Source organism: Danio rerio, chromosome 13 (assembly GCF_049306965.1).
Source record: "Danio rerio strain Tuebingen ecotype United States chromosome 13, GRCz12tu, whole genome shotgun sequence".
Lineage (NCBI taxonomy): Eukaryota > Metazoa > Chordata > Actinopteri > Cypriniformes > Danionidae > Danio > Danio rerio.
Window position 1 is genome coordinate 13,208,811 of NC_133188.1, and position 13,958 is coordinate 13,222,768.

At 35.7% G+C, this 13,958-nt stretch overlaps 1 protein-coding gene across 51 annotated transcripts in view; it reads left to right on the plus strand.

Annotated features, from left to right (window-relative positions):
• kiaa1109 (KIAA1109) overlaps positions 1-13,958 on the plus strand; it is a 202,070-nt gene that overhangs the window by 20,590 nt on the left and 167,522 nt on the right. For all 51 annotated transcript variants that reach the window (XM_021480620.3, XM_073919725.1, XM_073919724.1 and 48 more), the window contains 3 exons: positions 1,226-1,400; positions 3,755-3,836; positions 11,105-11,298. In XM_021480620.3, the coding sequence (XP_021336295.2) occupies positions 1,226-1,400; positions 3,755-3,836; positions 11,105-11,298 (451 nt within the window). The remainder of the gene's footprint in view (positions 1-1,225; positions 1,401-3,754; positions 3,837-11,104; positions 11,299-13,958) is intronic.

Sequence of the window (13,958 nt, forward strand, 5' to 3'; positions counted from 1 at the left end):
TCTTAAAATGTCTTAAATTTCAAAAACAAAATTTTAGGCCTTAAAAAGTCTTAAATTCACTGAAATATAAGGGTCTATCACACACCCGGCGCAATAAGGTGCAAGATGTGTTTGGTGCGATTTGTGGCTATTTTCAGACCAGTAATTTTCACATTTTGTGCCATGTTGTTTAAATAGCAAATCCATTTGCGGCACTTTGTGGACTCGTGGGTGTGTCGGTCTATAAAGGAGGTGTGTTTAGGCGCATTGTTGACGCACTGCTATTTTGAGGAACTGAAATAGACTACGTCATTGATCAAGTAAAAGCTAGTCTAAAGTCCAAATCAAAGTCTATAAATCTAAAAACAAGTTTAGATTTATCCATCACCATATGGGGCATAATAATAGGATATGTGTTTGGATATAACTTGTTTGCTGGAAATTTGAACTGAATTTAAAAATAGCCTTTATGCTTAACAAACCAAATTAAATATGTAGGCTAATGGATGTATTCTGTAAGTTTCCATACTCCACGAAATGGAGGAGGCTCATTCTTCATTATTGCATTTGATTTTTCGCATTCGGAGTCCGCCATGTAAGCCTTGTGTCATGGTGCAACACAACTGAGTCTTAAAGGCATTGGGGGATTAGACTCTGATTGGTTTAATACATGTTACGCTCAAAACACACCCATAACTCATCATAGTTCGAAATTAAACCCTTTGTGTCATAGGTTTTAAATAATTTTAAACAGGTCTTCATTTTTTTATGTCTATGTAAACCTCACCTATATTTAAATTTAAAACAGTTTTTTTTAAATATATTTAAGTTTTTTGTGTTGCAAAGAGATACAACTCACAACAGCCGTTAGACATTTTTAGAGTAAATTCTCCAAATTAAATTCCAGAATCAGAGAAAGAAAACTAAAGCAAGACATCCCTTTACATGATCTTCCATTAATACAAGAAGTATTTACAGAAGTAACTGGGCCATTAAAAAAATTCTTAGTGTTAAGCCTACTGTCTACAAGTCTAAAATTTCATTCCTATTGGTATTAAAAGGCTCTTAAAAAGTCTTAAATTCGGTTTGAAGAAACTTGAATTGTAAAATGAAACGGATATTGTGTAAATTTTCATTTTTGGGTGAATTATGTCTTATAAATGACATTTCACTTATTGAATTGTGTAAAAAACTACAATAATAATCTTAAATAAGTAATATTTTATTGGTTCTGCTATGTTTCCAGACCCGAAGGCTGAGACGCGTCTCTATGTTACTGTTAACGGCTTTGAGTTCCATGTTTATAATCGGACGGATCTGTACACTCGGCTTCAGGAAATATTTGGCCTCGAGCCCACCCTTATCCAATCCAACCGGGATGAGGAGAAAGGCCGAGAACAGAGGGATAAATCCTTGGAGAGGTAAACAGTGCACTAATACAGAAACATGAGATTAAAGGTGAAGTAATTTTTGTTCTGAAAACTCCAAAACTTTCCCCTGACACAGCCTTTAAAGGTGAAAAACTTTTTGCACTACTAGTTACACCCAGAAGAATTACAGAAATAAAGCATATTTTCAAACTAACTTTAAAGTATTACGTTCACCAAAGTCTTTATGTTAAGATATTTATGATGATTGTTCCTTGTTCTTCGTTTACAATATTTCACTATAATTTAATATATGTATCCAAAAGTACTTAGTTTCAAGGCAAAAACAAAACAAAACCGATCTGTACGAAATGGTGCAAGCTAACAATTAGCATAATTCGATATATATATATATATATATATCGAGTTATGCTAATTGTTAACTTGCACCATTTCGTACAGATCACACACATACACACATATATATACCGACCAACCGACAGACAGACAAACATAGTATATTCAGTATATATGTATCCGTGCGTGCGTGCGTGCGTGCGTGCGTGCGTGCGTGCGTGCGTGCGTATGTATAGACAGACAGACAGACAGATAGATATAGATAGATAGACCGTCAGACCGACCGATTATACTCAGTAGTCAACATTTTAAGTGGATCATCATTATTCATCAAAATTGTCCTAAATCTGTTGAACAAAACCTATTCTAGACCTAGTACAGTTTTGAAAAACATTTTTGATTCACTTCGAATGTTGACTACTGTATATGTATGTATATATGTATGTATGTATGCATGCATGCGCATGTGTGGGTGTTTGTGTACGTGTACATTCATTCCTTCATTTTCTCTTCGGCTTAGTCCTTTTTTGACTCAATGGTCACGACATGATCCGGAATGAACCGCCAACCAGCACGTTTTCACGCAGCGAATGCCCTTTCAGCTGCAACCCATCACTGGGAAGCACCCACCCACACTCACTCACTCACACATACACTACGGACAATTTTAGCTTACCTAATTCATCTGTACCGCATGTATTTGGACTTGTGGGGCAAATCGGAGCATCTGGAGGACCCACACGAACACTGGGAGAACATGCAAACTCCACACAGAAATCCCATCTGACCCAGTCGAGGCTCGAACCAGCGACCTTCTTGCTGTGAGGCGACAGCACTACCTTTTGCACCACCGCATTGCCTACTACTATACAACTCAAAAATAAACAAATATGAAGCATCACAAGTACAAAAATGACGAAAGGACAATGTATAGCGTTTTTTTTTTTTCATTTTGCCATCACCACTCATGAATGATGTACGTTTCTTGCCCTTTATTGATGTCGCGATATAAGTTAATCCACAGTGCCACTCATGCGCATTGATCGAAATGTTTTATTGTACACCGAGTTCTTATTCATTTTGCTGTAAGAAAAATACTATAAAAAGGAATTGTATTTTTGGTCAAAGAAGCACGTGAAATACTAAACTAATTGTTTATCACATTAATTTATGGGTCACCAGGAATTAGTGTTTTGGTCCCACTTTATATTAAGTGGCCTTAACTAATATGTACTTACACAGGAACTAATAGTTTGTTACAATGTACTAATTGTGTAAATACATGTATTTACTGTGTACTTATGCTTGATTAAATACATGTAAGTACATCTATATTTAATTTTTGTAATTACATTTGTAAATACACTGTTGACCATCCCTCACACCTTAACCCACCCTAAACCTACCCATATCACCAAACCTGTCCATATAACCCAACCTCTATCCCAACTCAAAAGCACCACAAGTGTTCTCAAATACATTATAAACACAGTAAGTACATTGTATTTATTTTTTGATGTAAGTACATAGTAGTTAAGGACACTTAATATAAAGTGGGACCAGTGTTTTTGACAGGCCTGTTAACATAATATAATTTTTGGACATGAGAAACTTAATTAATGTGCAAATACTGAAGCTATAAGCTGTTCATGGATTGATTTGGTTGGTTAAACTCATCAGCCAACATAAAAAAAAATGTTTGTCTTATTAGTGAAAGACAGAAAGTGTTTGAAGCCTGTGTTAAAAAAGACATTAATTGTGCAGATATTACTCTTGTTGACTTTAATGCCACAAGGGTTGACTTCACATCTACCTTTAATGATTGTTTCTTGCCAGTAAAAGGAGTTCACTTAATTGATCTATTTGAAGTGTTTTATTTATATTTAGCTTTATGTTGTTGAGTGTTTCTGCTTGCAAGCCGTGTCGTTGATCATCTGTCTAAATAATGGTTTGAAGGCGTTCACCTTGTCTCTGTCATTTAAAAATAAGGTTGCAGTACCTCATATCTAAAGGTGCTCATGAATGAAGTTGTGTTTTTGCTGTTTTTGAAGTGTTCACATCAAAGCTGAGACTCAGGACCCGTCGTCTTCCTGGAGGTCTCTCATCCCTGTCATCAAAGTCAACATCAGCACAGTGAGTACCCTGTTTCTCCACTTCATCTGCACCACCATTCATATACTATATTCAGACCTGCAACATCACAAGCAACTGAAATAAACCCATTAGTGTTGTCAAGTTATGTATCTTTCAATATGTATCCTACCATCCATCCAGTCAATACAAATCAATACAAAAATATTTGAACATGCAGTTTTTATCAGTGCATTTCAGTTGATGTAGAAGTGATAATGGGGTGTTTAATTTGTGAACGTGCTATAATTTTTTCAGTTAACCTGTTAAATCAGTTCAAAAATTGCACTGAACAAGTCATTTGTTAGTTGGACTAGCATTTGTGAGCAAGTTATCAACTCACTGATTCAAATGATCCGTTCAGACAGTGTTTACAGTAAATTATTTACCGATTCAAATGTTCAGATTCTTCAGAGTGAGAATCCAGAAGTGATTCACTGATTTAAATGATCCGTTCAGAGTGAGAATCCAAAATTGATTCATTGATCCAAATGATCAATTCAGAGTGAGAGTCAAGTAAACGAGTCACTGATTCAAATTAGCCATTCATAGTGAGATTCCACAAAACAAATCACTGTTTCATACGATTCATTCAAAGGGAGGTGCCAGTAAATTATCCACTGATTCAAATGATCTGTTCAGAGTGAGACTCGAGTGAATGATTCACTGATTCAAATAATCTGTTTAGAGTGAAACTCAAGTAAATTATTCACTGATTCAAATTATCCATTCAGACTGAGACTGCAGTAAATGATTCACTTTTTCAAATGATCCATTAAGAGTAAGGCTCTAGTAAATGATTCACTGATTCAAACAAGCTGTTTAGAGTGAGGCTAAAGTAAACAACTCACTGATTTAAATGATCCATTCAGAGTGAGACTCCAGTAAATGATCCACTAATTCATATTATCTTTTCAGAGTAAGACTGCAGTAAACGATTCACTGTTTCAGATGATCCTTTAAGAGTGAGCCTCCAGTAAATGATCCACCGATTCAAACGATTTTCTCAGAGTGAGACTGCAGTAAATGATTCACTGATCAAAATGAGCAGTTTAGAGTGAGATTCCAGTAAATAATCCACTGATTCAAAGGAGCTGTTCAGAGTGAGACTTGAGTGAATGATTCACACATTCAAATAATCTGTTCAGACTTAGAATCCAGAAATTATTCACTGATTCATTTACAGTGAAACTCCAGTAAAAGATTCACTGAATCAAATCAGTCGTTTAGAGTGGAACTTTAGTAAACAAATCACTGTTTCAATTTATAATTCAAACTGAGACTCCAGTAAATGGTCCACTGATTCAGATGATCCATTCAGAGTGAGACTCTAGTAAAAGTTTTAGTGATTCGAATAATTTGTTCGGAGTGAGACTGCAGTAAACAATTCACTTATTCAAATGATCTTTTCAGAATGCTACTGCAGTAAACAATTTGCTGATTCAAGTAGTCTGTTCAAAGTGTAACTTCAGTAAATGATTCACTGATTAAAATGAGCTATTTACAGTAAGGCTAAAGTAAACAACTCACTGATTCAAGTGATCCATTCAGCGTGAAACTGCAGTAAATGATCCATTGATTCAAATGATCTGATCCAAGTGAGACTGCAGTAAATGATTCACTGTTTCAACTGTTTGGGGTGAACAGTCCAGCTATTTAGGATGAAGACTCCAGTAAATTACTCAAAGATTTAAATGATCCATTCAGAGTGAGACTCTAATTATTGATCCACTGATTCAAATGATCAGTTCAGAGTGAGAGTGCAGTAACTGCTTTACTGATTCAAACATGCCAATTATGCTGTTCACACCAAATGCAGAACGTGCAGATAAATCGTGCTATTCACGCATAAACAGACGCGTGAACATTTGAGTTTACTCGCTTCATTCACGCATCAAATCCACTTCATTCGCTCGTCAAATCCGATTCGTTCCCTCGTCAAATTCACTGAGCAACAGATGCGGATTTGCTGATAGGCAGCGCTTCTGTCTGCCTGGTGACTCTAGCTTTGTTGCTAAATTACTAACATGGATTTTGAGAAGATAACTTTGTTTATGTGCTTTGTGAAGGCTGAAAAACAGCGTCAATTCGTTTGGAGTTGTGTCTGAGTGCACTACATCCTTTAAGAGGTTCACCCAGCTCTATGAATTTATGAACTACTCCAAAAACTATACCTGGATGATTGAAGTTTTCAGCAGTGCTTCCGACTGAGCCGAGCTCAGTTTGATGAACTGTTTTCCGATGTTGGCAGTAGGATCTTCCCCTGGGACACCAACAACAGGCGCTACGTCATAGTCACACCCCCACAAAAAGCAGCTCCTTATTGGTTAACGTGGCGCAAATATCCACTGAAGTTCAGATATTTGAACTTGAGCGATTCCCGCGTTAAACATGCAAAACACTCAATTCACCGTTCGTGTGTATTGCGCTATTTGTGCTGCCCCATTCGTGCAATTCATTTCATTCATGCCACAGGATGTCTCTTCGCGCCATTGCATTGACTTAACATGTAAATCACTCGCGCTTGATGCTTCTTCCGCATCTGGTGTGAACGCAACATTAGAGAGAGACCAGTAAATGATTCACTGATTTTACAAACTGATTTGAATGGGTTTCAGTATGTGAATGTGGTTTTACATCATTTCACGTGAATTATCAGTGTGATATCAAATTTCTTGGAAATGAACTGCGGTCTTTGTTCCTCAGCGTCATCTGTACCATTCATATACTCTATTCAGACCTGAAACATCACAAAAAACTGAAATAAACCCAGTGTTGCTAAAATCATTGATATTGTGATGCACATAACTACTGAGATATTTTTAAAGAAGCTATTTTCAGCAGTGCATTTCACAGTGGATGTTTCAGGCTTCATCAGTTTCAAGATCAAGCACAGGAGACAGTAGATAACTCAATACTTTTATGCTGTTTGATCATTTGTTTCTCTCAATGCACAAATGCTGAGTTCTTTACATCATTTTGAATGGAATGGCTAAAAATAAATAGCAAATATCAAAACAAAGTTGTCTAAAAGTGAAGGTAAACAGCTGTGGAAGAGTTTCTTAAAGTGACAGCAACCTTCTGCCATCACTGACATTTAATCAGGAACATAAAATAAATCACTGTTTTCATATACTTATTTGTCTGTTGGGTCTATTCTTGGTATTGGTTGTAATTTGCTTATTTGTTCATCACTGAAAGTTCACTTTTCTTCACTAATATTTTAACCTTATATATGATGCAGATGTTTTTTTTTAATACTAAAATTGGAATTAAGTATTTTGAAATAATCTAATGTTCCATGGTTGAAAACAACATCACACATTTAATTTTATTCTTTTATTTGTAAAATGTAAGAATTTTTGCAGGTCAAGTGAAAAACTGAACAGCTGTGGCCTCATGTACAAAGACTTGTATTAATACTAAAACATTTACAGCTTTGTGTGTACGCAGTAAAAAAATCAGATGTATGAAAAACTGCGTACACAGAATCCCACGCATATTCTCCTTGTACATCTGAATTAACGTGAAATTATAACGGGGATGCTGAACTAACACCCTTTGAGGAGAGAGTTGCCTCAATTGTGGATGACACTTTACTGTCTGGAGTAGCATCAGTGTCTGTGGGGGACACAGATGTATTAGAGGAACCCTTTGTTAGGGCAGTATAGCAGCACCCCTCCACTCTTATCAAGGCAGTGCCATCGGTATTTCAGCTGCTCAATCGCCCACTCTACAACTGAGGGGGGTTAACAGCAACCTCTTTAATGGATAATTGAGGTCTCCTGATATGCAGTTAAATAATTACGCTTAATAAAATAAATAATTAAAAAAAAAAACTTAGCTGGAATAATATCTTTAAATACATCATTCACCAAGACGCCACCCATTGCGCACCCTGCCATCTTGGAGCCTTCTCGCTGTCTCTCTTTCCAAATTTGGACCCAATTTAGCACAGAGCTCCAAGAGGATAGCTCTTATAGCGGCTAATAAGCCAGTCATCATTGTCAGCTAAAAAGTCATTGTGTTCCCTAAAAAATGCGTTCCTCAGAATTCTACTATTAACAATGTCGTCTAATAGGGCCAACACTGCCATTGCCATAGACTAATGGTAGTATACATTCGCAAATGCTTTTAAATGTTCTAAATCACATTTTATCAATTATAATCTAATAGCAAAGTTTTTCACATGTGTCGGTGCGATACTTTGTAGTGTGCAATTTAACATAATTGCCTCTAGGAGTCGCCAAGGAAAATAAAACAAACACACACAAGAAATACACGTACACCAGACATGAAATTGAGATGTTGACATGAATTTGGACAAACGCACATTCTCACATTAATTTAATCGGTAGTAAATCCAAACGTGAGTCTGAAACCTGGCGTACGCTTTGATATGTGAGGCCTCTGGTATAACTTTATTTAAAAAAACATCGAGCCAGGTTTGCAAATGAAGATGCAAAAACTACTCGCTATCAAGTGGCACCAAACACTTTTTTTATTATATCTAGATATATTGACGAATGATTAAAACTGGTATTCATAATCATCCATTGTAGGAAAAACAAATATCATACCAATACCAAGTCAATCAGTTTCTAACATTCTTAAAAAAACACTTGTTTTATGTTCAGCAGAAGAAGAAAAAACTCATAAATGATTTAGTAATTGACAGAATAATTTTTTTTAAAGGTTAACTATGCCTATAAGACATGACAGCATATTTAAAGAGCCCCTGTTATGCATTATAAAATGATATATTTAGGTTTTGGGGGTCTCCCGACAACAGGCTGATAAGCATTCAATGTCAAAAAAAATTTTTATTGTCTTATAATATGCATTTATTTTTTACTTAAATATCCCAACCAAGGTTGTAATAGTTTTGCATTTTTCATTAGTTTTAGTTTTTATTTAGTTTTTACTTTTTGTTTTCAAATTCAGTTAGTTTTAGTTTCTTTATTTTGAAATTGCTTGGGTATAGTTTAGTTTTTATTAGTTTCAGTATTAGTTTTAGTTTATTTTTCTAAATAAAGATATTTTTTAGGTGCAATATTTAAAATCATCAGAATAAATATTGTATTATAAAAACTTCAAGTCATACATTTTTTGAAACCTGTATTTAGAGGACACATGAACACTGTCATCTACCCATCCTCAAATTCAAATACAACAGCCCACATGATAGCAGCCTTAAGCCTTACAATACGTGTGTAAGGCGGCTCTGATTACATACACAGTAGTGATGGGAAGTTTAACGCGGATGTTAGGACTCAACATATAAAAATTCAGTAGTCAACAATAGTATTTTCAGTCAGTTAAAACATCGCCAGGATCTGAAAAATGTCTTACAGTAAAGTTTTGCAACCCAACTGAAGCATGATTCATTTATTTAAATTCCATTAGGATTTTCTGTTATGAAATAAACTTGCGTTTCACCAGTTAACCTTCTTATTTAAGCCCTCGGTTTACCCGCGGTGCAGTTGTTCAAGTTTAGTTTAGTCGCAGCAGGTACTGTTTGTGTTTCACTGAATCAATGTTACTGAATAAGAGTATATATACTAAATAAGAGTATATATTTTATTATTTAGAGTCAGAGGGGGGTATTAGGCTTGTTAAAAAGTAAGTAGTTTGTGGATGAGTGCTTACTGGAGACATGAATTGTTTCAAATAATTCAGTTTAAATAGGTGAACTAGTTCAACCGGTTCATTTAGAAGATTCAGTTAAAAAGATTCATTCGCGATCGCGATACAGAGATAAAACCCATAATTGGGCACAAACGTGTTAAAGTACTGGTGTCTGTATTTAAAGCTATCACCGTGCTACTGTCATGTCCCCTTGTTGTTTTTTGTCGCGGGAGCAAAAGCGAGGATGACTGCAGAAGAACCGGCTCTATCTGGCCAATGGCAGCAGAATTACAGAAATACATTTACAAAGGCGAGAACGAAGGAAGTTTTTGCTCTAATTTTAGTTTGTTTCAGTTAGTTCTAGTTTATTGAATAACTCTCGTTTTTACAATTATTTTAGTTACCAACAATTATTTTACATTTTAGTTTTAGTTATTTTTTTATTCATTTTTGTTAACTAAAATAACCTTGATTCCAACGACTCCCATATGATTCATTTAGCGATTAATTTGTTCCCAAACCCCTCCTTTACATGATGCTAATCGGTGCTGATTGGTACGATGACCCAATCTGTTGTGGTTGATTCAGTGTGAGACAGAGAGAAACGCTTACCACGGCTTATCAATATTGTTGAAGTAGCCTGAGTTCAGAGTGTATGTGTGTGCCCAATGCAGGAGGTCAATAAAGCAATGCAGTTAAACACCAGCATATTACTCTATTCTTAACCATAAAGTAATAACAACGACACACATTCAGTATTAGTTCACACAGTGGCAAAAGTTGAACAGTTTTGAAACCATGGCAACAACAAGCGGCAGAGGATCGCGAGCTCACTAACCCATGTAAATCCGAAAACAAAGTGGCATGTGTTACATCTTTGACTTGGCTTTAGACACAATATGTAAATGTAAAGAGTTAACCAGATGCAGTACAAGCTGCAAGGAGCGATTACAAGCAACAAAACACAATTAAATATATTTTTTGCAAGCTAGAAGAAACAAGGAGGCAACCATTATAATAGCACTGACTTACACTTGTGAAATAGAGGAAGAAACTGATTCATGAACTGTGTACTGATAAAGTTTATATAGATCAAGGTCCTATACATCAATAGACTTTTCTGATCCTTCCTTTAACAAATCCCCCGTTGCAGGGTAGATTATTGCATTAATCAGCAGAACGTTCACTTATTAATGTTCACATATCTTCAGTCATAATCAATCCCACACAAACCCGCACTCCGATAGTGTTTGAAGTGACAAGAGCGTTCACGTTTTACCAGATGGCACTTCATATTTGACATTGTTTTATGTTGACGTCAATACGAACAGACAAAAGATCTGAACGAACGACGAATCATTTAAACGATTTCAAGTTTTAAACAAGGTGTACTTTCAGATTTAAGCCTCAGCTGGATGTTTTCACTCACTCAGAGCTGCGTTGCGCATTGCATGAAAGGTCATTTTCAAAAACCCATAATAGTGGCTCTTTAAATTAAATAAATGCCATTTCAGTGTTACCCCATGATATCAAAAATAGAATTGAATGTCTTATTTCTATGAGTGTCCTATCCTCAAGTATTGTGACCAAAGAAAAACCTAATAAATATTGACTGACATTACTCTTTCTGGTTTTGCCTTCAGGGTCGCGTAGCATTTGGTAATCACCATCTTCCTCAGACCCTCTGCATGAACTTTGACGATGCCTTCTTGACATATGCCACCAAACCACCCAGCAGCCATCTGGATCAGTTCATGCACATTGTGAAGGGTTCATTGGAGAACGTTCGTGTCATGCTGGTGCCCAGTCCACGATACCTAGGCCTTCAGAATGACGAGTGAGTCAAATAATCTCCAGTATATCAGATTAGATTAGATTCTACTTTATTGTCATTGGGCAGGAATAGAGCCATTTAAAGGGATATTCACCAAAAAATTACACAGGAACTAACTAGTTATTTATAAACTGAAAGGCTTATGGTGTGCTATTTGTTTATGGTTTTTGAATGATGTCTTTAATGCTAATAAAGGCAGGATTTTTTTCTACAATGTGATGTTAAAGCAGTAGTACTGTTTAATGAAGACATAGTTAAAGTAACTCTTTATTCATATGTTTTAAATTGTAATTTGTTTTCCAAGTTCATTTTGAACAATTATTGCTAGGCTTTTCACGATTATTGATTAGTTATAATTGGGGTGGAAATCTCATTGTGGTTATAAAAATACTGTGATATAAGCAATATCTTATAGCAGGACAGTTATTAGCTACATAAGTAGGCAATAAAGAATAAGATGAAAACATCCTGTTAAAAAGAACACAAAAATATAGATAAAGACGGAACACAAAACTTCATGTGAAGGCTCGTGGTCCCTATATTATGTTATTTATAATGTTATATTGTATTATAAATAAATTCATAATTATTATTATTATTATTAATAATAATAATATTATTATTATTATTATATGTTTGTAATTTTATGAATAATAATAATTATTATTATTAGCAATGAACAGCATTATAATTATTTTGTATTATGTAAAAAAATATTACTTATTATAAACCATACACCATATATTATAATAGTAATAATAATAATAATAATAATATAATTTTCTCAATTTTGTAAGTGACACGAGCAAAAAAGCAATACAAGATTGCTGTCGAACTGTTGTATAAACACAATATCACACACAACGCACGCCTCTCACCAGTGGCTATAAAAAGCCATATTGCACTAATCCTGATATTGCATTTATGGTGTATATACATATAAATATATATATACATATATACATATATATATATATATATATATATATATATATATATATATATATATATATATATATATATATATATATATATATATATATATATATATATATAAATATATATATATATATATATATATACACCAAAAATCGTTTGGTAATAGGAACTGCTTTCTTCTACGGTTCATTTACATCTGCAGCTGACGTCAGAACAGCAGAAATCATTGCTACTTCTCAAACGCCATTGTACAGCTAGTATTCCAATTATAATCTAGTGGAGTCTCTAAAGTGATGTCAAAACAGGTCATTTTGCTCACATTTTAGGATTATAAGGCTGAACAGCATAAAACGCCATCAGTCTACAAACATTTCCCAGTATTTCTCGATTGCAATCAGGATATCCCAATAATTAACCCTAAAAAAGCTGAAGCAACGCAAACACCACCAGATTACTCTTGGCCAACAGATGGCCAACCATCTCGGGGTTATACAAAATGGTCAACACAAAACACATTCATTCCTGATATGCGAGTCCATCTCACACTCAGTAGACTACAATTACTATGGTATAAATACAGCACTACATCATACAAAAGAGAGAGATCAACTTAAAATATCACTCGCCAACTTTATAATATTTTGATCAACTGTAGCTTGTAATTTACACTTTAGCTTGTAATTTACACTGTTTTTCCTCCCCTAAGGACTTAATATGCAGTCTCTGTCGCCATCTTGTGGCAGAACATCAACCATCTTTGCTCTGCTCAATGACAGGCTAATGGTCGTGAAAGTTGTGAATCTCCAAAATGATAAATATTTAAAATAGGCACTATCCGTATAAAATAACAGCATATTTGCAATCTAAACAACTACATTCTCCCTTATAAAAAGCCTCAAATGTACATTATGTTGTCCAACAGCTGCAATATTTGTCAAACTGTAGTGAGTTTATTCATCTGCTGTCACTCTATGTGGGTGGAGAAATACACAAGAGTGAAGAGGCGGTATGAGTGCTGTTATGAAACAGAACTGTTGTATAAATAAAGCAAGTACAGTTTAGTTAGTCATCAGCTGACTATTTATACCAATGACTGTAAAAAATATGGACGACGCGACAGCCCCTTTTCCCATTGAACGCCTTGAGGGCAAAACGCCTGCTTGACGGGCACAAAAGACTGCTGAAATTGGAGCCTTGACATGCGCAGAAGGACTGTCTGATGGAGCCAGAGGAGGAGCCGCGAAAATGAGCGGAGTCAAGCTTCCAACCAAACGCTTTATGTAAAATCAACCACGCCCCCTAACTTCTCAGCATGCGTTTGCTGTCATATCAACACAAATGGATGTAATAACATTAACAAATATGAGGGTTTTATATATTCAATCGCGCCAGCTCCGGGCCGCAGCGCATAACCTACTCGCGGCGTCGCCGGCTACTTCCGGCTCGCATGCTGCAGCGCCGGCTCGCTCGGCCGCCGCATCTGGCTCGATTGACTCGGGCTGGAATCGGGCAGTGAGTCCAGGCATCCGGAGTAGGTCCAGCAGAGGTAGTCAGTCTGAGCTCTGAGGGGTAAGTCTCCGTCAGGCGAGAATCTAGCTGAAACTGGCTCGAGTGTATTTTGCTATCTGGTTGGCTAGGCGTACGTGTATCAGCAAACTAATAAAGCCCGAAAAAAGCCCTGACCTTAGCGAATAAACAGTGTTCCACCTGGATCATGTATGTCA